The sequence below is a fragment of the Schistocerca piceifrons genome, unplaced genomic scaffold, assembly GCF_021461385.2.
Source record: "Schistocerca piceifrons isolate TAMUIC-IGC-003096 unplaced genomic scaffold, iqSchPice1.1 HiC_scaffold_866, whole genome shotgun sequence".
Taxonomy (NCBI): domain Eukaryota; kingdom Metazoa; phylum Arthropoda; class Insecta; order Orthoptera; family Acrididae; genus Schistocerca; species Schistocerca piceifrons.
Window position 1 is genome coordinate 634,101 of NW_025729131.1, and position 24,660 is coordinate 658,760.

At 37.4% G+C, this 24,660-nt stretch overlaps 1 protein-coding gene across 1 annotated transcript in view; it reads right to left on the reverse strand.

The window, feature by feature from the left end:
• LOC124771029 (protein HIRA-like) overlaps nucleotides 1-24,660 on the reverse strand; it is a 303,194-nt gene that overhangs the window by 15,020 nt on the left and 263,514 nt on the right. Inside the window, 1 exon segment of the mRNA XM_047249270.1 lies at nucleotides 14,871-15,031. Within this exon segment, the coding sequence (XP_047105226.1) occupies nucleotides 14,871-15,031 (161 nt within the window).

The following is a 24,660-nucleotide window of genomic DNA, read 5'->3' on the forward strand; positions in this document are numbered from 1 at the left end:
AAAAAGAAGTGTTGCAGTTACTTCACACCAAGAACACTGGGGGATTGTTCATACGAAACAGTTAGCATGTTGACACTGTATTTGGCTGGGTATGGACAGCCAAATCAAACAGATGATATCACAGTGTCACCCATGTGCGGAAAATCAGTCCAATCCACCATAAAAATTCTCTGCTTAGCCTAAGTTGTAATCGCCATGGCTATATGTGCACACACACTTTGTAGGACCTTTTTGGAACAATCGTTGGTTGAGTGAGTTTGACTTGTATAGCAAGTTCCCTTTTGCTGTTCCAGTGAAATCGAGAATGGCAGGTTGCACAATTCAGGTGTTTTCAATGATCTTTTGCCTCGAAGGTTTATCTGAAGTAATAGTGTCAGACAATGGCCCTCAGTTCATTTCAAATGAATTTCAAACATTCTGTCCACAATGGCATACAGCATCTAACTAGTGCACTGATCCTTCCACAGATGAATGGCAAAGTGGAACATTTTGTCAGAACATTGAAGCAGCAGATGGCCAAACTTTGCTCTGCACACACCAGGGATGCAGCTCTTTCCCACCTCATATCGTTCGCACCCACAAGATGGACCATCGATGGCGGAATTACTTCACGGCCACTGCCATCAGACACTGCTCCACCCTCTTCAGCATCCAGCGCCAGAGGAAGGCCACAAGTATTACTTCGTGCCACATGATATTATCTTTTACAGGGTTTTTAGTGGCAGTCTAACCGTTTGGACGACTTAAAGCATTGAAGTATGTATGCAAACTTCCACATCTTTAACGAGATGACTTACTTGAGATGTTCGGCCAACCTTCCTTGCTGATTGGCCTGTCACTGCAAACTCTCTCTCTCTTCTTCTCCGAAATATGTTGCAAGTTACAGGAATTTCTCAAGACTTTTGCCACTTATAAAAATAAGTAGATGTACAAAGTTTCATTTGATTCAACCAACGCTGTATATTTCAACTTCAGACATTTTACAACATCCCACTCTTCACATAAATAAATACTGGTTAGTAAGTCTCTCACATGTCCAAATGTCAGAAACAAAGTTAATTTACATATAAGAGAAGGTAGGCTTAATAACCATGTCCATTCTCAGATGGTTCAAATGGCTCTGAGCACTATGGGACTTAACTGCTGAGGTCTTCAGTCCCCTAGAACTTAGAACTACTTAAACCTAACTAACCTAAGGACATCACACACATCCATGCCCGAGACAGGATTTGAACCTGCGACTGTAGTGGTCATGTGTTTCCAGACTGTAGTGCCTAGAACCGCTCGGCCACTCCAGCCGGCTCCATCCTCAACATGAATCTTAATACACGTCTTCCCCTCACCAAGGCTAAGACAAAAGTTTTAATGGTTCTTTTTCAACTATTCACATTACTATAACAATGGTCAAAACACAATTAGAACAGGGTAGCATAAACACTCCATGGTTCTACTGTCCATTTTCACTAAACTTCCATGGATTGACTGACAAGTACTTGGTGCAGTTTAGCTGCCACGTCAACATTCTGCTCATGATTCATTTCCAACCTGCACACACAAACATGTGACACGCAGTGGGTAGGATTCCACTTTCTTGCAGTCATATCTAAAATATCATGTGTTCGAGACGGTAGAAGGCCGAGTGGTTCTAGAATTTACGTGATAATTCTCGAATCCCTACATGTCCCCCACCCCCGATTGAACACGTTTTTTTTATACACAATCATTACGTACATAATATCACACATAATAACATTTACATTTTAGCAGTATACATTTCTCACATAGGTTTATATATACATCTTCCACTTCAATAACAACCCTTTGTTTTCTCCAGAGCAATATGAGTGTCTCTTTATTCTATTCTCACTTTATTTTGATATCAAGACCTGAGTATTCATTTGTGATTTAGTAAGCTTGACTAGTATTTAGGAATCGTGAGGACTCTTTCCTTATTTCCAGTTGTAAACTTCAGGTGTTCATGTAATGTTGAGTAATCTATTTTCTGTTCTCATTCCTTGTACTACCTTTTTATTAGTACATACTAGTTTTATTATTTTTTGCAGTTTGGAGGAACTCTGAGCAAAAGGAAAGTGTTCTTTTTGACATTTATTTAAGTGAAACACAATAATGCTAATTTTGTATAGAATTCATGCTTTCCAGAATTATCGCTATAAAATGTGTGACTTCTGTCACGATACTGTCCCCTTCTGCTAGGATCAGTACCTATACCTTACTTGAGGGTTGACCTTATGAGTGCTCACCCACTCTTTCCATTCTGGTAGGTATGTCCCTTTATGAAACAGTGATGTTTTATAGGCCACAGGTCATCTTATCTCCATGTAGGTACACCTGCCCTTTATACTCAGTAAATGCTGGGTACACCCCACTTATCCTTTTTGAATAGGCCTCACGGTTCATTACTCCAGTGTACACTTCTATGTATAACCAAATTAAGTATTTTCTGGTTAAGATATAAATCTATCTCAGACTTCACATTCACTTCTTAATACATAATCTATTTCCTAGTGTTCTCCTCTACTTCTCAAATCATATACTCTCCATAGATAATATGTCTACATACACTATTTAAGTTCCACTATCCTACAATCCACTGATTTTTCCTAAATGACTTATAACGATTAATTCCACTCTAGCTTACGTTCTCTTTCTTTGCTCATGCCTCTTTCTTGTCCATCCCCTGCTCACCACTGCTTTATAGTTATTCCACTAACTCACATGCTTTTGTCTCTCTTTGTGCATGAGTTGATCACCACTATACTTTCTTTATATACACCTCTTCATGTATACACAACGAGGTAGAACTGTCATAGTTTTTATATATATGTACATATGTTCCTATGTACACACATTCTTTCACCTACAACACCTGTCGGTTCTCACATCGCAACAGGTTTTTAGTCTGTAATTTCAATGTTTGTGTATAAGGTTATTCTTGTGTGTAAGTGGATGTGTGTTCATGTAGTGTGATTCTTTGGTGTTCTTATCTAAAGATAAGATGTAGGTTATTAGAAACCATGGAAACCAGGAAGGACTTCTTCAGCGATAGAAGTTAGTGAATATGGAAAGAGGGAAAAAAATAGATAGTTCCTCAATTGAGAAGTAATATAGGAAAAAAATAGATGTTGTTGCTAAGATCGAAGAAGAGAAAAAAAGATAGCCCCAAGGACGGGAAACCCTTCCCACTCTCCTTTGCCAGGATCCCTACCTCCTACCTCACAGGTACTTGAGTGAGACACCAGAGGTGGTTTGCTGTTAAATTGTCTCCTACCGAACGGACATCCCCAACTTCACCCTTGAGGTCCCCAAAGGAAATCTTAGCAATCCTATGGAAACGGCAAGTGATGAAGAATCAGGCACACTTGTTTGTGAGGGTTGTTTGAAAGTGTGATGTATGTTTTGTGTTAGCCATGATTTGTGTGTTCTTGTAAACAATGGTTTTATCTGTGTTAACCACCCCTTTCAAAATTGATACAAACACTTCCATTTACATCACCTTTCATAAAAGGTATAAAATATTCTATATAAAATAGGAAATTTATACACTATTGTATAGTTTGTTACATGACATTATATTTTCCACACATATAATACTTCATTCATTTTATTTTTATGGCGATACTGCTTTCCTCCTTATTCTGTCATTCGCGTGGATCATTTTCTACTTAATTGTCATGTCCAGTTTTCTAAACACTAAAATTATAGGATAGATTTTAGGAATAGATGACAGAATAGTGTAAAATTTTAAAGGAATTTGGTGCAGGAAAACTGTTTTGGAAGAAACACCGAAAACAGCTTGGGATCTGACGGTTGTCACTCCACCCATTAACACAGAATGTTAATGTCCCTGGGGAACGTATACATTGTACTTCCCCTTCTCTAATCCAATTGCCGGATCTACTAAAAATAATGTCTTGGGATGTTTTATCATTAGTACTCGATATGGTCCTTCATATGTCTGGAAAAATTTATGAGTCTCTTTCTTTAGCGTCGAGCTTTGAAGATGTCATCAACTTCGTATTGACGTTCCACAGCCTTTTCATTATGTTTACTTACTCTTTGTTGTGCTTTTTCAACTAATTTCTTAGAAACTATTTTCTGATTCACTTCGTAATCAATACTTGGTTGTTCAGACCCATTAAAACACTTAATTATAGGTTCTCCAATAAATGCTTTACCTATAACGTCTAAAGGTGTCAACCCAGTCAATAAATGTGGTAATTCATTTAAAATAAGTTCAAAATCTTTAATTTTTGTTGCCCACAAAGTATGTTTCTCATGACAGTAAGTATGACACAATTTTCCAGTTTCCTTCATCACTCGTTCACACAGGTTTGATGATGGGTTATAATTAGATATTAGCACCTGATGAATACCTTCCCATGCTAGGAATTCTTTAAATTCATTACTTACAAACTGTGGTCCATTATCTGTAAGAAACCGTTTTGGTTTACCTACTTCTAGGAAGTATTGTTGTAAAAAGTGTATAACTGTTAGCATATTTGATTTTTTAACAGGATATAGTCTAACATACTTTTACCAGCACTCTATGATGACCAAAATGTATGATACTCTTCCCTTTCCTTTTGGAACTGGTCCAAAAAATGCTGCCGCTGTGAGATCATGTGACGATAGGAATAATAGGATACATTTTGTATTTTACATGAGTATTATTCTCTTTCACTTTCTCGGAAATTTCACAAGTTCTTATCAAAGATGCTATTCTACGCCCTAGTTTCTTAAAATAATAAAACTTATTCATATGTGTTATTAACTTTTTTATTCTGAAGTGTCCATATCCTGTATGAACATACCACACAAGTGCGTCTTCCATTACCTTCGGAATACATAAGCACCAACGCTGTGATGTTGTGCTCTCTCTATAATAAGTTATGACCTACAATTTTCCATTTTCCTAATTGATCAAGACGATGGATATTTTCTGTTATTCTTTCGGCCATTTCCTTTACTCTGATGTTCGGATATTCTACTGACATAAAATTAATGGTAAAAATAACGCTGGGTCCTTCTGTACATTTCAATTCTTTCATTTCTATGGGTAGCCTAAACAAAGCATCAGGTACAATATTCTCAGAATCTTTTACATATCGTATCTTAATATCATACTCCTGTAGGAAAAGCATCCATAGCATTAACCTATTGTGCAATAATTGACTACTCATTAGAAAGGATAAAGCTTGATTATCTGTATAAACGTGGATTTCAGATCCCCACAGTAGCGTTTGAAATTTTTGAATGCCCTACACAATTGCCAATAGTTCCTTTTCCATAGCTGTGTAATTTAATTCATACCTATTTAGCCTACGGCTAGCAAAAGCTATGGTTTGGTGTTCTACATTCTTTAAATCCCACTCTCCTTGGCAAAGTTTCACAGCAATACCGTAATCAGATCATCTCTTGACAACTTAAAACAGTTTGACCATAACCGGAGGATGTAATATGGGTGATTCTACAAGTGCTCTTTTGATGTTTTCAAATGCATCAGTTGTACCTTGATTCCAAGTCCATGGTACTCCCTTTTTTAATAAACGTAAAATTCTCGGGTCATTTAGTTCTTGCCCTCGTATTTAACATCAATAGTATCTGGCCATACCTAAAAATCCTTTTAGCTGTCTTACATTTTTGGGGTGTGGACATTCTTTGATAGCTTTGATGCATTCAGGGTTCGGTCTAATCCCTGTATCCCTACAATATGACCTAAGAACTTAAGTTCTTGGCGCACAAAATAGATTTCAACAGTTTCACCATAATACCTTTCTCTTTAAACCTTTTCAAAGTCTTGCACAAAGTTAAACAATGTTCTTCGAAAGTAGTTGATATTATCAGGATATCATCTACATATATTATAAATCCTTCAATAACTCTCTGCCTAGTGCCTCATCTAACGCACGTATAAATACAGACATGGAGACATTAAGTCTGAATGGCAGTACATTGAAACGATATGATTTTCCATCAAACAGGAATGCTGTATACTTTTTAAGATTCTGTATGTAACTTTATTTGCCAATATCCCACAGTCAGCTCCATCGTGCTAAAGAACCTTGCCTTTTCAAATTTGGATAACAATTTGTCAATATTAATCAGTTTGTCTCTTTCTGTCTCTATATGTCAATTCAATGTACGAGAGTCTAACACTAATTGTACTCCACCTGTAGCTTTTTTCACCATGACCAGAGGATTATTCATGATGCCGGAACTACGTTCTATAATATTATTATCAGTCATCTTATTGATTTCATCTCTAACTGCTTCCTTAAAACTCACAGGTATGGGATATGGCTTACAGAAGAATGGAGTGTCATCTTTGATTCTGAATTTACAAATATAGTCGCTGATGTTACCTGGACAATCGGAAGAAACTACTTCATATTCCTTTAAAATTTTATATAAATCTCTCTTTGTTGTTCAGTCAATATTTGGGATTTATTAACTCTATTGTGTATATCAGTTCGATGTGTTCCGGATCTACATTATCGATCTTGGTTACAACTGTGCTGTAGCTGTTAATCAGAGACACTGACACTCCGCTGTTTGATTTTCAATGCAGCTGTTTATCATAAACGGAATCCAACATCTACTATTCCCTTTACCAAAACAAAGATTTTCGTAGAAGTTTAAGGTGACCTTAAACTCTAATAACCAATCTAAACTAAACAATACATTCCTGTTAATATTTTCTTCTATCAATAGTGTTTGACAAAATAGTATACCTCCAAAATGACAGTTCACCTGAGTTTCATATTTCACAATTTCACTTTTCGTTCCAGTTATCCCGACTATATATACTCCAGTTACTGGCAATAATGGTAAGTGATGTTTATTTTGTATCGAGTTAAAGAATTCTTTGGATATGAGTGATACTTCACTCCCCAAGTCTATAAATATGTTAATCTCGGAAGTCTTCACAGTCCCTGCTATTATAGGTTGTGGGTTATTAGTATCTAAGCATGGTTCTTCAAGCAGCAACCATTCCTTTGTAGGTATTTTGTGGGTAAAGTTAACACACATATACCAAATGAGGCCTCCTAGTGTATCTCTACAATCTGGGCCCCGGCCCTGAATACAGACTGAACCATGTTTTCCTCATTACCACTCATTACGGGTTGGTTACCGAAACGAGGTACTACATTTCCATTCAACGTTTTGTGGTTACTCGGTACAAATCCTTGGAAGTTACGGGATTTAGATTTGAAGGTGGATGCTTCTTTTGGTAATTGTCGTTACAATGCTGCTTATTGTACTGGTGTACTTTTGCGAGGTTTACTTCATGCTTTTTGAAATTATTTCCATTATTTCTTTAATAGTTCGAAGTTTCCCCTTGGTGTAAAGCTTCATTATGGTCCTTATTTATGGCATCTAGTACATCAACGAAAGATAACAGTTCCTCTACCGTTTTCCAGCCACTAAATAAGATGTCTTTTCTTGCACAACTGGGTAATCGTCTAATTAAAATTTGCACTAATCCCTCTTCTTCCATTGGCTTATCTAAGTACTTTGCCCATGTTTTTAGATGCCAGTCGAAATATTTCCTCATGGTACCCCAAGTATTGTTGTAATATTTTGGGTCCACAGACGTGATTATTAACTTTTCCTGCGCATTAGCAGACCAATATTTCTCTTTAAATTTCCTTTGAAAGTCTCCCTAACAAGAAAAATTCTCAGTATATACAGTTCCCCATTCTGAGGCCTCTCCTAGTAGGCACCCCAGAGGAAATACGATCTTTTTAGAATCTTCCCAATTCTTTGGCAAAGCTTGATTGAATCTTTACAAAAATGAGTCGGATGTACATCCTCGTCTGGCTTAAATTTAGGAAATTGCCTGGATAATCCTGAATTAGACCTCCCACCACCACTGTAGATCAGTCATTACTTTACTAGTTAATACTACATACTGTGAAGTTACTCCTTTGTCTACTTTATTCTAGATAAGTCTGAATTCCCGTCACAGGTCATCCACAACTTTCTTGGTATCGCGAAGTTCAGAAGATAAAAAGGAGATATGTTTCCACATGTTACTTTCTTGGAAACTTCCCGATCTACAAGTTCTACCACCTGTTCCTCCAAACTATTAATATTTATGATATCAGAGTTCACCAACTTATCTTTGAAGTTCCTTTCCACATTATCCACTCTTGTATTAATACCTTAATTTGCGATTCAGTAATTGGCATTAAGTTATCTTGCTTACCGACACCCTCAAAGTACTCAACCCTTGCTTTACAGCATTGAATTAAACATTGCACACAATTTCAAAGGATCCCAACTTTTCATTAAGCTCTGGTTCTACACTATTACATTTGTCTCCAATATTCAATTCTAACCTTTTTGTCAGATTCTGAAAATTATCATTCTGTTTCTGGCTGAAATAGGTAAACATTTGATTTACATGAATAGTCAAGGAACTAGTCAATTCATCCTTTAAATCTAATTTCAAATTTTCTACTTTACTATTTAAGGCATCAAATTCAGTCTTTGCAGCATCCATGCCTTCACATAGTTTACTAAACTCTTTGCTTTGTGAGTCGACTTTGGCATTTAGCAAACATAGGTTTGTCGCTTGACTATTTAGAGTTTCACTCTGGACATTTAGAGTATCCCTCTGAGCATTCAACACTTCACTATGGGTACTTAGTTGAGAATGTACTGAACTTAATTTTTCACTTAAAGTTGCATTTTGAGTATTTGAAGCTTCACTCTGGGCATCTAATTTAGAATTTAAAGTTTTGATCAGATTTACTAACTCACACCAGTCTGGTCCTTCTTTGCTAACTCTCATAGCCATGGGTGGTTCTGAAGTTTCCTTGACTTGCTGTATGTTATCCATACTACTATAGGCTTTAGACCTTGTAAGCATTTAATGCTAATTGTAATTGTATGTTATCCATACTACTATAGGCTTTAGACCTTGTAAGCATTTAATGCTAATTGTAATTATACTAAATACACAGTAACAGTTCACTCCACAGTATTCTGTCACACTTCCTATTACAGTAATTAAGTTATGTTTCACGCTCAGCCAGCATAGAGTTCTCACTGCGTAGGTGAGCAGATGTGGAAGCAGGGCAGCACCAGTGAACAGCAACTCGTGCCGACAAAATCGGATGTTGGTTTCCACGTCTGCGTCCTCGCGATGTGTGTGAGGGCTGTATAATCCCCGCACTGAATCTTCTTTGTCCAACTGTTCTAGGAGTATTTCTTCTTGGTCTAATACAGTGAGATTTTCTCCTTATTATGCTTGGTTACTAAAGCGATACATGATAGATTTTTCCCTTGTTTTCATCTTGAAATTCCTCTTTTCTTCTGTCCTGTCATGGTCATCATGTTCTAATGGTTTGGACGACTTAAAAGTGTTGAAGTATGTATGCAAACTTCCACTTCTCTAAAGAGATGACTTACTTGAGATGTTCGGCCGACCTTCCTTGCTGGTTAGCCTGCCACTGCAAACTCTTTCTCTTCTTCTCTGAAGTATGTTGCTAGTTTCAGAAATGTCTCAAGACTTTTGCTACTTATAAAAATAAGTAGACATAAAAAGTTTCATTTGATTCAACCAATGCTGTATATTTGAACTTCAGACATTTTACAAATCCCACTCTTCACATAAATAAATACTAGTTAGTAAGTCTCTTGCATGTCCAAATGTCAGAGACAAAGTTAATTTACATATAAGAGAAGGTTGGCTTAATAACCATGTCCATTCTCAACATGAATCTTAATACACGTCTTCCCTTCACCAAGGCTAAGAAAAAAGTTTTTAAAGTGTTCTTTTTCAACTATACACATTACTATAACAGTGGTCAAAACACAATTAGAACAGAGTAGCTTAAACACTCCATGGTTCTTTTGTCCACTTTCACTAAACTTCCATGGACTGGCTGACAAGTACTTGTTGGTGCATTTCGACTGCTGCATCTTCATTCTGCTCGCGACTCATTTCCAACCTGCACGCACAAACATGTGATGCACAGTGGGCAAGATTCCACTTTCTCACACTCATATGTAAAATATCATGTGTTGAAGACAGTAGAAGGCTGAGTGGTTCTAAAATTTACACAGAAATTCTCGAATCACTACAGCAGCAGACGGTGGGTGCAAGGCACTTGCATGTATCTTCTTTAAGGCCCAGTTGGCTTACAGCGCCGCCATCAGTTTCGCATCTGTCATGTACACGATGATCTTTCAGTCTCTCTTCCCCCAGATTCACGGATCCAGAGGACAATGTGGCCACAACAGCCACCAGAGGGTGTCATCACAACACTGCAGGACGACCCAATGGAGATGGAGCCTTCGCCTCCTCTCATCCTACCGATGGATATGGACCCACCCACATTGCAGCAGTCGCCACCTTCTTCATATGGTTCATGGCAGCAAGAGGTGGACGCGTAGCATTCTGGTCATTTTCTGCGGAAATGCTTCCACCAGACTACAGGGCAGATGGCGGGGTACGGCTGGAACCTTGATGTCCCCTGCAGCCACAGCTTACAGGCCGGCAATGAGCTCACACTCCTGCCTTCCCCACCCTGGTTGCACTCCCTACACAACAATGGTCCGTTACTTTGTGGGGGAGGAATGTTCTGACATTACTGCAAGCACTGGAATGAAGATGAAGAACAAAAGAGAAGAGAAGAGAAGGTAGTGAAATGACATCGGCCAATGGTGTGCTGATCAGGACCGCACCATGACAGGAGCAATCTCTACAAGAGGAGAATATAAGCACTGCTCCTGCCAGCCTTGGCCACTCAGTATACAGACAGTATTAGCACATTTGTAATAAAAACTATTACTGTGATTTTGCTTGAATTGTTGTATAGCATTCTGAGAATGCAGCATCCTTTAGGCACCCTATTCGATGTGAGTGGGCAAGACCCCACAAAACTTTTCCTTGTAATTAAAAATGTTGTTTCAAGCCTCATAATGGCATTAAAGTATTAATGATATAGCAAATATCATTACTGCTATTATATGATATAAAGGAAGCTATAAACCTAAGCCTGGCTTCCTAGAATGACATACATATGAGCATAAAGTATGCGTTACCAGGGTGTACACGCGGACAAGAAAAAGGAATTCCCGGATTTCCCAGTTAAAAATACACATTTTCCCATGTGATAGTACACTTCTTCCTAGGTGATGATAAGTGACAGTATAATTCCCTTCAAGCTGTAAAAATATCAATCCTTTGAATGGTAAAGGTTTTATACATCAGTGTGAAACTTCACAGAATCAAAAACTTCACCAAAAGTTTTGGAAAGCTCTGATGTGCAGCAACAGTTACGCTGCATATTTTCATATTATGATACACTGCATATGTTTGTATTTGTATTATGCTAGTATAGATTCGAAACAGCACGTTAGTTTCCAAAGCACTGAAATTGAGATTGAAATGCATTTTTGTAAGCTAGTCATACCTCATGTCACATGATTTCACCAGCCAATGACAGCAGATATTCAGAGCATAGGACACATAGCATAGTCAGTCACAACAGCAACATCATTGTTAAGTAGAGTGAACACACAAATAGGAAAAGTTAATGGTTTAAATTACTGTATATAGTGTGGCTACAAGAAAAGTTAAGCTTTCACGTATAATATTGGTCTTTATTGCGTGTGTTACACTTTAAGATACGTCACACAAATGTGCCAGTAAAATTTTAAATAATGACATAAAAGTCTGGTGTCTGTGCTGTAAATTCCTCTAAGTGGCTAGTCCTCAATGTGTTAAGTTTTAAATGAGAATCAAACACTCTGTGATTTTAGAAATTCATTGAACATTCACACATGTAATATGAAACATCTTGTGCAAAAGGAAATTTACTTTGAAATGAACACTTTTCAAAACACAATTTTCCTGCAAGCTGTCAGAAATAAGTTTTGTTTTAGCAATTGCTAAAGAGTGCCAGAGAACACGTGGGGAGCTACGATGATGTAGGAAGCCCATATGTTCATACATATATAGTGTTAAGAGCTCTTACATGACATCATAAAAGCAACAGAATACTCCAAGAGCACTGGAATTTCTAATACCATAATAAAATGCACAATTCGGCTTGAAGTGCACATTTTTTTCATATGTCCAGATTCACAATAAATGGGGCCACAACCTGATATTATGATTTCAGTGCGGTTTTCTGGGTGCCAATTTTCTTGGAATACCAATACTGTAGTATCTCCTGTTTGGTTCTTTATTGTGGCATAATGAAATACATGCCAGGAGATGAAAATGTGCACTAGAAATTGAGTGAACAGTTGAAACTAGCTAATAGTGCAGAGTAAAACACTTTGTTTATAATAAATTGACTGCCTCTGGGGAAAGATTAATAAGAGCCACATTTATATAGCAAATCGAAAAAAATAACTTCACTGTTCTGAAAGTGATTGACTGCCAAAAACATGGAAATAAAATAAGTAAGAAAACTGAAACTAATAACATGTGTTAGCCTTCCATAATTATGTAAATTTATTTAAATTCATTTGATAGCTTCCAGCCACAGAAATAGGCTTTGTTTTCATTTGATGTGAGAAGAATAAATGAAGAGGAAACATCAAAATCACTATATGTAAGCACGGCTTACGTGGATACCAACCCTCCCCACTACAACCCAGACTGCTATGTGCATGCGGCAATCTGGCAGCTTGGGTGCACCAAAATATTTTTCAGGGTACCATCTGGCTGCTTGTTGCTAATGCTGATGAGTAGATTTTTTATCTATCCAATTAAATAATTTTATCTATAATTTATTGTTTTCACTGTTACATATTATGTACTTCAAGCTCATATGTACACTATTCTAGGAAGACAGTCTTTGGTTTTATAGCTTCCATTAAATCTTAAAATAGCACTGATGATTGTTGCTACATAATTAATACTTCAATGCCACTATGAGGCTTTAAGCAATATTTGTATTTGCGATGGAAAGTTATGTGGACTGTGTACCACAATAACTATTTATAACACAGCTATGACGTAATTATTTTTTACAAACAATATATTGTAAGCATTATTTTTAATTGCAATTAGTATTTTAAAAAATTTATTACCTTACAACACCATTGCTATCCGTTTCAAACTTTATAACCCCCCCCCCTCCCCCCCCCCCCCCCCTTCCAACCAACTTTTCCTACGTTCCATTCACCTCCCTTCTTTTTCAAATCAGGCTGTAGTAATAACTTTAAGATTGTAATAATAGGTTTATACACTGAGCATTACAGTTCATTGTCCTTTTTTACGTGATTGTAAACACAAATAATTTTACATGGCAATATTTCCACATCATAAATAATCTTGGGTTAGTAGTTAATGTCTCCTTCACCTTCCTGAAATTTTAAATCTACAAATGTACATTTACTACAGCTATACTCTGCAAACCAAAACCACCATAAGTTGATGGCAGAGGTGCTCACATTATATAGTATGTATCGTAAATATATATATTTACATTTATGAATCCATTATTACAAAATTTTATGGATATACATTATTACAAAATGAGCACCAGTATTATGGTTAATCCTACTGGTAATTCATTTCATTTCATGCACTGTAAATAGTATCACAATGATACTCCATCGATGGACACTATACCATAGCAACTGTTGATAACACAGCTACACTGTACTTACTCTAATTATTTTTTCATAAACAATGCCACCTAGCCTACACTATTATATCAATGTTTATTCACTTGAACAACTGTAATTTCATATTATTCATTTTATTTTATCATCTCATCTATGCAATCCTTTTACAGTTTATCCTGTGTGTTTGTAATTTGGGGAATGTATACATCAACTACTGTAAATGTTAACCATATGTATGCTGAAATTGTTTTTTACAAGTAAAGCCATCTATCTTGCTGTTAAGTACAGCGCATGTGTGTTAAATAGGGCAGTTAGTTGTTTGAACAATCATAATATGATATCCTACTAGTTTTACTGTTATTTCATTTTTAATCTTTGTGTAATTTATTACACATGTCTATAAAATTACAGTATGTAAATGGTAGATATATTGCTACCCCTGCACTCTCTTGTAGCTGACATCACTTGTGACAACACATAGTACCAGTAATTAATTTGCAGTCATCTGTTGCTCACATGATACCCCGTATGTTTTGTACATGTAGTGATTTTAATATGGAAGGCTTTTATATATGGCAAGAGCTCCCTAGATGCTTCAGTTCTATTGTGGATTCAATGTAACCATTTGTTTACTAATGATACTATGTATATATTCCACTCAGCCTTCGAAAATGATGTGTAATTAACACGTGTAGGGCAGCTTTTCAATAAACAATGTGGCTAAGACAATCTGAAACTTTGAGGGGAACTATCACATTGGAAACGGAAACGCTGTATGGGTAGGGCCTCCCGTTGGGTAGACCACTCGCCTGGTGCAAGTCAATCAGTTGACGCCACTTCGGCAACTTGCATGTCGATGGGGATGAAATAATGATGATGATAAGGGCAACACAAAGCCCAGTCCCTGAGAGGAGAAAATCTTCAGCGACTTGCCTGTCGATGGGGATGAAATAATGATGAAGATAAGGACAACACAACACCCAGTCCCTGAGACTAGAAAATCTCTGACCCAGTTGGGAATCGAACCGGGGCTGTTAGGCGTGACATTCCGTCTTGTTGACCACTCAACTACCAGGGGCGGACAAAAGAAACATTACTGTTGTTATCAGGTCAGATCAGATAACCATATTAAGTAGAACAGATGTTAAATTTATTCTGTACAACAGCCGAAACAACACAAGTATTTTCTGAGAAATGTACAATAACACTCATCTCTAAAATTATGTTTTTATATATGACATCAATGGAAATACCTTCTTGAATGAGAAACCTGACAAGACACATCAACCAACTGTGGTACTCCTTCGTTGAATTGAGTGCAACACATGCTGAAAGTAGTTGTTCCAGAAAGGTTATTGTGCATAGAGGCCCAACTTTTGCTCCATTAAGAAGGCGACTTGCTGTAGACGAAATCCTGTAGAAGGAAAAATGTTTTGGTTGAATGTAGATGTTTTTTTTTTACCAGAAGACAAAGTACTGTTGATAATGTGAATAACTCGACAGCATCCAGCTTTATAATACATTAATATATGGATAAAGAACAGATATATTACTCCAGATTTAAGATGGAATCAGCAACCATTCTAGTACATTATAATAGTTAATTTTTACTTAACTTCAGTAATGTAGCTATCATGGGGTACATAACAGCTTTTAACACTTTTAGTGCCAAATACGATCTGATCGTGATCCAGATTTTCGGCGAAAAATGCCAGTAACGATCTGATCGTGATGCCTTTCTCATTCATTTTTTCCGCGCTTGAAGGCAAAGTTGTTAGTATTTCCTATCAAATGAGAAAGGCATCACGATCAGATCGTTACTGGCATTTTTCGCCGAAAATCTGGATCACGATCAGATCGTATTTGGCACTAAAAGGGTTAAGCTCTAGTGTAATGAATGCAAAAGTATAATGGTGAAGGCAGTATCTAAGAAAATAAATTTTCCCATATGATGTGATACATTAATTACTTTCAGTTAAATCACATAAATAAACTTAACTTAAAAGAGAAATTTATGAGAGACTAAAAAATACATCTCACTCTGGCCTATAATGTGAAAATATGATTTATTCACCACTTTTTATCACATTATGGACTAAATTAAAGCACTTCTTGAATGTGGTGCGACCGAAGTTAGTGTTCAATGATCAAGATACACAGTGGAAAGGAGTTACAATAAGTGGTTAAACAATGGAACTTAAAAATAGCCATTTTCTCTGATTAAAGTATTTGGACAAAGTGCATGGTGTACCTGAATCAGCTGTAAAGATCATTTACTCACAGGTAATGAATTTTAACTAGGGTGAATATAGACTGAAGATGAAGCACACACTGGATGTTCAGCTGATGTCAACAGTTTTTGTTGTGGCTTCCTCATAGTCAAATAGATTTTTGGTATTATTTCATAACCACAAATAAAACAAGAACCCAATTCTTTTTGATTTTTCAACTGTAGCAATATTCATGTGGTGGATTTTTACCTTGCCAAATTACAAGTAAAACAATAAATAGTCAAAAGCACTTTTGTTTTTACCTGACATAGTCAAATTGGAGATAAGTGATGTATGTTTATTAAAAGTTGTGCAATCAGAAAAATCCTTTATTAGTCAAGATAGCAAGTACAATTTTTTCTTTTATTGGTAAATAGTTTTGCCTATCTTAATTAGCCATCTTCAGATCTGTAATATGTGGGAAACTGAGTCTAAGAAAATAATACAGTGTAAACAATTAATATAAAAACATTCTAACAGAAAGCGTGTACCAAAACCATTTTTTTATTTAGTGTAAATCACCACTTGGTAAGACATATCATCATAATTTTGTTCCAGCTGCACTGCTAATTATATAATCTGATGCCTATAAGACAAATTTAAATCATGACACTATATATAATATAGTATACTAATATGTGAGAAAAAGTACAAGTTAAGATTATGAGTGTTACAAAAGTTTACAAGATTTTTGAGTGCCATTTATGACAACAAAATCAAACATTCTCCATATGTGCATAACTGACATCCATACGTTATTTTGAAGGCACAGTATGACGGCGACTATGTTATATGAGACTTCCATATTTACTGTGGTAGTCTATTACTAAGTGCACTCCACATGTGAATGTAAACATCACTGGTTACTCATGACACACGGTATCTGTAAACAGATAAGTACCCATGCCATAGCAGGCAGCAGGAAGAAGACCAGCAGGCACCTTGCGTCAGCGCTTAAAAGAAAGAAAGCTCCATCTGAGGGCATTGTTGACAGGTGTTGAGCATACTTGCCAACAGAACATATTTAGTAACAGACTTACACAGTGATCACAAAAGTCTCATGTAATGGAGTCAACATTACACATTTCATTTGTTCTTGTGCTATGTCTGCAGAGTAACATATGCATGTCAGATATGTTTGCACTATGCACACATGGAGAATGTTTGATTTTATTCCTTTATGTAGCACTCAACGATGTTGTAAACTTAGGTAACAATTGTAATCTAAACTTATACTTTTTTGACATATTTATGCACTATATCACATACATCATCACAATTTAAAGACATCTGACATAATTACACACCACTGTTCCATTAGATTATATAATAAGTAACACAGGTTAAACAAAATTATGACAATGTGTCTCGCCATTTGGTGATGTATACTAAACAAAAAATTGAGGTGGAACAAACTTTTGTCAGAATTATTTTATATTAATTGTTTATATAGTATTATTTTCTTAGATGCAATTTTTGTTGTGTTGCAGATCTGAAGGTCATTAATTAATGCAGCCAAAAATAGTTGTAGATATAAAAACCTGTACTTGCCACCTTGACTAATAAATGATTGTTTTGAATCCACAGCTTTCAAAAAGCACTTTTACTACCAGGAATTTCAACAATTTTTTATTTATTTATTGGTGGAAGATTTGGAAGTAATCTTCATCACTTATATTTCAGATCAATGCTGAAGAACTTCAGAGGCATACTACACTTTCTTCTGAAACCAACTGAAAAGTAGAGCTCCATTAAAAGTGATCAAAACTTCATGTAAGAAGTGGTCCACCGCTACAATAAAAACAAAGCTTACATTTCAATTGTTGAACAAATCAAAAGTCAGAAAGTTGATGGGAATTACATCTAATTTTGTTCTAATTTTGAAATTTCAGCCCTCAACTGATTTCTCGCTCTTCCTCCACAGTTTCAAGGCCCACGACAAGGAAGAGATTCACTACCGTAAATGTGAACTTCACAGGCTTTACCTGAACATTTTTTAAACTGAAAAAAGTAAAAGAGAAGCTTCAACACCACTGTAATGCTCATGTAGTTGAAGAGAAGCTAAAATAAGAAATATGGTGCACTGCTATAGAAATTAAAATGAAAATTAAAGATTTATAAACATAATAATTGAACAAGTGGTCTAAACAGAGAATCTATAATTTATAAGCAGCTGCACTAGTAAGTTGAGACAACAAATTTCAAATATTCAAGGCAGCTACAAAAATTGTAATCCAAGGTATCAAGTTTGTGTAAAACAGGCTGATAGCAACAAGAAGAGGAAAGAAATAAGAATAGATGATGCAAGAAAGTCCCACCAACCCCTGAAACAGAATAGGTAAAAGTGTATGATAAGTGAAAAGCTGCAACCAATTTAAAAAGCCAAGATTCAGATTTAAGAGTACTAATAATAAACTGAAGGTTTTGTGATGGCTCCCAAACCCAAGGTCTTTGGCGGTACTTTTGGGGCAGCCACCACAAATTTTATAAAGCATGGTTAGTGACCAGGATGTAGCTATGTCTGTTGGCCGAAAAATAATTAATGGCAAGAATTGCACCAGCTAGAATGAAGAGATAACTTATCTTTATTTCTGATGAAGTGTACACCAGCAATAAAAGTCCAAGTAATATCCAAGAGTAATCCGTGTACTGAGCCTAGTCGAATACAATAGCAAATATCACACTGCAATGGCTCTGCTATAAGCTCCACGAAAGGCTAGCAATAGACAATCGACAATAGACTGTCCGTCTCAGGGCCAGCGCTCCTCCTCATATGCAAAAGGCAGAGGGTGCTGCGGACCCGAGCTCAGCCATGGTGCGACCTCTTCCGTTGGTGGTAAGACCCTGAGATGCCGACGGCCACGACAGGAACTGTGGCCAGCAATATCACGGTCAGGGCGCGTGTGCGTGAGTTCGTTGGTTGGTTGGTTGGGTCCATGGTTACAACAGAAGGGAAATGAAAAGGGTGAAGAAAATTATTTGAAGTTAAGGTAAAGATGAACAACAGCTAAGTGTTAGCAGAATTCCAAGAGACTATTGTTACCATTAGTCGTATGAGTGGGGTAGGGGTTACAAGGGGTGGGAGTCAAATGTCTTTAATAGTTTCCCAGTTACCTATACCACTGTTTCCACATTATAGTGTGTGGTAAGTAAGAGAGACTGACATCTGTGACTGCAAACAATTTGTAGGTGGCTACTCATCTTTACTGTGTCATTAGTGGTAGTCACACCAGTACAAAATGCTGAAACTAACTTGCAGCTCAGTTCACAGACAATGTGTATGGTGCATTTTTCTGCAGTGCTTTTGCAGCAATGGGGTCAACTTCTATCTGGAGTATGACTTCTAGTTATGACTGATTTGTGAGCATTCTTAAATCTCTCAAAATGGCTATAGATGCACACACACAGCAGTAACACCCCAGAAAACCATATCTATTCATCACAGGTAGCATTTTGTGAAGGAAACGCTGCCCAATTTAGGATGTGTAGCATTAGGCAACAGCCTCCACTCTGTACACAGACAGCACTATTATATGCTATTGGACACTGCAGATAAGGCAAACATTTTCATCTTCCCTAGTGAATGAATAGGACAGTGTGATATTCTGTAGCGGTACTCATCAGAGCATTTATAATGATCTCTGGGCAAGTGCTGCATCCATTCTCTTCTGCCAGCCATATTAGTCTTTGCTCTACTGTTCCATGGAAGTACAGATTGGGAGAGTGGTTCTGCACTTGTGCAACTGCTCTTCCACTGAAATATAGTCATGCACTGGCAACAATCTGGCAAGTATACCAGACATAGAGTTGAGTCCAATTGTGATGAAGCACTGGCTGTAAGAGAAGCTACTAGTCCACTATCTGCCTGCAGGCTGTCAGAAAAGAGTTGTCACTCCTAGAAAAAGAGTGAGATGGAATGATTGGTTCAGCAGTACATCTTATGACAAATCAGCTCAGCTTAGGAATGTTCTGCTTATTCCAATCCACAGAATGACTTAGGAAAAGTAACAAACACAGTTCATCTTACTTAAATCTGATGGGAAACCAAGACCACTAACAGTCATACAATCAAAAACTATGTCACCATTTTTCAAATTTAGAGACAGTGATCTGGCACTTTCATATCTTGGCAAAGTGTGACAAGCGTTTGTGACAAAGAGAAAAACAGCAGTCATTGGACAAGAACTATCCCAGTTCAACAATATTGCTGCCATCTGTGAGACTTGTATGAAAATAGTACAGAAGTGAGACAGAATCTGAGTGGCTGTATTCACTACTGCAATTTCATCTTAAAAGATCCTCTGGTGTGGTTTGATTTGCAGTTCAAAATAAACTTACCAAACCACTCCTTAAAACTCCCAAGGGAAGTAACGACAGACTGATGACCAAGCATTTTTGCAATGCCAATGCAAAATACTTTTTCTCTTAAAAATTCAAAACTGTTGTCAACCTGATGGTTGGTTTGTATACTAATGAACTTTAAGGCCTGGCCATACAGAACACGGCTTCATGGTACGGCCTGCAGCCTTGAGCCTCAATGGCCAGGCCATATTGTTAAAATACCTACTGTTACATTCTGCTAGTCACACAGAGTATGGCTTTGACACAGTGGCAACTGGCCTGTTGCACCGGTCAGCATTGAGTTGCCTCAGAATACAGATTCGCTGCACACTGGGGGAACCCTGTGTGCACGTGCTAGCACATATGACTGCTGTGTGGCAGCAGTAGCAGGAGGCAGCTCTGTTGTGTTGCACTACACATACGAGCTGATAATGAGGTTTTGGCTGGTTTGGCAGTGTGGCGGTTGATGCAACAAGAGCAGTCACTGCGACCAGCTGCTCATGGTTGATGCAACAAGAGCAGTCACTACGAACAGCTGCTCTTGTCTGTGTGACATCCCTTGCCATTGAATGCCCTGACCGCTTGCAGTGAGGATGAGCTGCACCATCAAGCCACGTTCTATTTCCCAACCAGTTACAGGAGGACTTACAGCTTAAAATGGACTCTGAACCACAGTGAAACTTGGCATTTTTCACATTAACAAACACTGCCACAGGAAAAAGAAGAGACAAGTAACGGAAAAAATTGTAGAACTGACTAGGGATGGAACTGCAGACCTTTGGATCCTTATTCTGGCATTTAACCACTGAGACACTAACACATTCATTTTATCAGGGCACATGCTTGTAGGCTATCAGAAAATTTTAGTTGAGCTTCATTTGACGATGTTACAGTAATAGCAGATGCACACGTACATCTTATGAGGGTAATACCAAAAGTAAGGTCTCCTATTTTTTTATAAGTACATAGAGCTGTTTATTTCTACAATGGTTTACATCAGTTAACAGCTTGAACATTTAGCTATTTTTCGACATAATCACCATTTCTGTTGATGCATTTTTGTAGATGCTGTGGCAGTTTTTGTATGCACATGTCATACCAGCTCACCACCACGCTGTTCGAAAGTTATGAACCTCTTCTTTTACCTCATCATTGGAGCTGAATCGCTGGGACCACAACTAACGCTGACAGGTACTGTGAGACTCTGAAAAAACTCAAACGGGCAACTCAGAACCGGAGAAGTGGAATGTTGGGCAAGGGTGTAGACACTCTCCATGAGAACACTCGCCCACACATCGCTCGTCAAACCGTTGCTCTCCTGCAACAGTTTCAGTGGAACATAATCGCCCACCCACCCTATAGTCCTGACTTGGCACCCAGTGACTATCTCCTGTTCCATAGGTTAAAAGAACATTTGGCCAAAAGCGATTCAACTCCAAGGATGAGGTGAATAACGAGGTTCATAACTTTCTGAACAGCATTTCTATTCCATGGCTACCAGCAGAAGACAAGTTAAGATTTACTTGTTCATTTATTTTGAGAGAAATGAAAATGTGACAACAGCAGAGATGAAATTGTTGAAGTGAGTACCTAAATGATGAGATATGACAAAAATGATACACAACACCACAAAGGTTGACAGAGAGAGTCATGGTGCAGCCAGGGAGGTGTGATATATCTCACACACACACTAATAAGCGTGCTGGGAGCAGTCAGGGAAGTGCGATATGTTTCATATTCCAGGAAATGAAGGCAGGAATGGAATAACCAGAGTCACAGTACTGGAAAGTATAATGCAAATGGAAATGTGCTCCTTACATTGTGGACAGATTTAAATCACCGCTTGAAAAACACATTCTTCAGATTTACTGGAAAATACAAAAAGCTTGTATGCATCCTAGCTCTATGTACTGGTACCTCCTCAATTATGTTATTTAAGCTACGAGAGATATTATAGACGTTCAAATAAGCAGGGCTACAAGTGAAGCTGAGGGTTGGGCTAATCAGTGTCTCGATACATCTAAAATGAGGCTAACATATAACCTCCCTACAGAGACAATGAAATATGAGCCAACGGAGACTGATAATCTGTAAGCTGTTCAACTGCAGAGGGACCAGTTGTTCATCTACATCTGCATCTACATACATACTCCACAATCCACCGTACGGTGTGAGGTGGAGGGTACCCCGTACCACAACTAACATCTTCTCTCCCTGTTCCACTCCCAAACACAACAAGGGAAAAATGACTGCCTATATATGCCCTAATCTCACCTCGATGCTGAATTTAACACAAATAGATTCTTACCCACAAGGCATGTCAATCAATGAAAAATATACTATGTGCAGACAGAAAAGTTCTGTCATATATTGTTAATAAATGGCAGTTTCTCTTACTGAATAAATAATTCCCAAAAGCCAATGTAACTTCTGACCTAACAGGGACATGCTGCTATTTCTGTAGTTAAACTAGTTCAAGAGAAAATCATTGAACAGAACATGATATCTACATGTGTTTCATTGATTTAAACAATGCATTTGACTACATGCCTGCTGATGTTATGAGAAGCTCCCCATCAGTTTTATGATGGCATGTTTGTCTAAATACAGCATGAGAATAGATCAGTTTCATATTCTAAGTGGTGTTGTGTACTTGCACTCTATTTCACTGCTGTGAGTGATGCACTCAAGAGCTGCAATCCCCATTTTTTTAAAGAACTGAACTCTTATGTATCAAACAACTTCAAACATCTGTTTACTTTACAAATGTATTTGATGTCATATCTCCTGAACTGGGCGTCACACAATCATACAATTATGCAGGTGCTTTCAGTGGTATATATGAATACAGCCTGCAGAATGTGTTCTGAATACAGTTAGTAGTAAAGAGGTAATAATTAAAACATCATATCACACCTGATGATGATGAACAGCAAAAATTTAGTAAGTGTTATTTTTTTTTATTTTGTGTGTGTGTGTGTGTGTGTGTGTGTGTGTGTGTGTGTGTGTGTGTGTGTAGTAATGAATAGATAATGACAGCCTTTTAAATTCTGTCAATAAATATATGATGGGTATCCTTGATAACCTGTAGCTTGACAAGAACAAAGCACAGGACATGGGCTGATATTGGGCTGAAAAATGTTAAAATAAAGGTAAAATAATTACAGTATATGAAATACCGAAAACCAAATTTATGTTGCACTTGTAAGCCTTTAGATAGGCATCATACAACTGTGCTTGGTAGACCACATTAGTCATAATACAGACATTAGATCTGACAAAGGAGTCTTTGACGTCTTCCACTTTTAGTCCAATCAAATGGTGCTCAGAAAGGACAAGTAATTGAAGCTTTTACAGAAGTTTTTGACAAGCTTTGACAAGCTTTCTATATGTTTTTGAGGGTTTTGAATCTGAATTTTCAAAGTTCCACTGAAACTCTGGTCCAGAAATGAGGCAAAAATGAAAAAATCCACAAAAAATGAAACTTTTTGGGTTTTTACACTTACAACTCAGAAAAGACAAAAATTTCAGTAAATTTGACAATGTACAAAAATAAAGAGGATAAAATTTCCCACATAACAGTTCATTGTGACTTTTCTTGCCAGACCAACTGTAAGTGTTTAGTGAATGTTGAAGTTAGCATGATTTCAGAACTGAAGGTGATGGGCCATCTCAGGACCTAGCCCCCTCACACTCCTACCATACTTTGTCGCACATCCCTAGCCAATTTCCATTCTCCAGTAGCGTCATGATGTTATTAGAGTGGTTGGTAGTTGACACTTGCTGAGGGAGAGTGCAAGATGTTTGTGAGCTGGCACTGACCTTTCCTCCTGACAGGTGAGAGGCCAGTCTGTGTATTTTGATTCCTCCTCTGGCGGTTGGAAATTCAGTTTAAATATATAAAACAGTCATACAGAATGAGATGAGGTCAAAGGTGTGTTCCATGTGATGGTGTACTGGATGATGGGAGAAAAGTATCACCATCCAAGCCCGAGGTGGCGTTAAAGAATGTTCTCGAAGTAAGTAAGAAGAGGAAGAACGGGATTAGCTGCCCTTTTGAAGAGCAAAACTTTGTTTAAGGTTCGTGAACAATGTTCAAAGAAGTACACTAGCAAAAAAACTTAAGGAGGAAGAGCAATTGAGAAGGTCCCACAAACACAGCTTTGTAGAAATAGTCTTCAATGAAAGGCGGGTAACACATATCACTTAGGACAAATTCCTGTCTAATTTGAAGGAGGAGGAATGCTTAATATCAGTTTTAATGGACAAATTGGACATAGCAGGCATAACTTCCAAGTATGCCATGGAAGATGTCGATACCTTGATCTACAACTATGTCTACACTCTGCAAGCCCCCTTGCTGTATGTGGGTGAGGGTACTTTGTGTACTGCTGTCATTTCCCCTCTTGTCATAAATAGTTTGTGGAAAGAA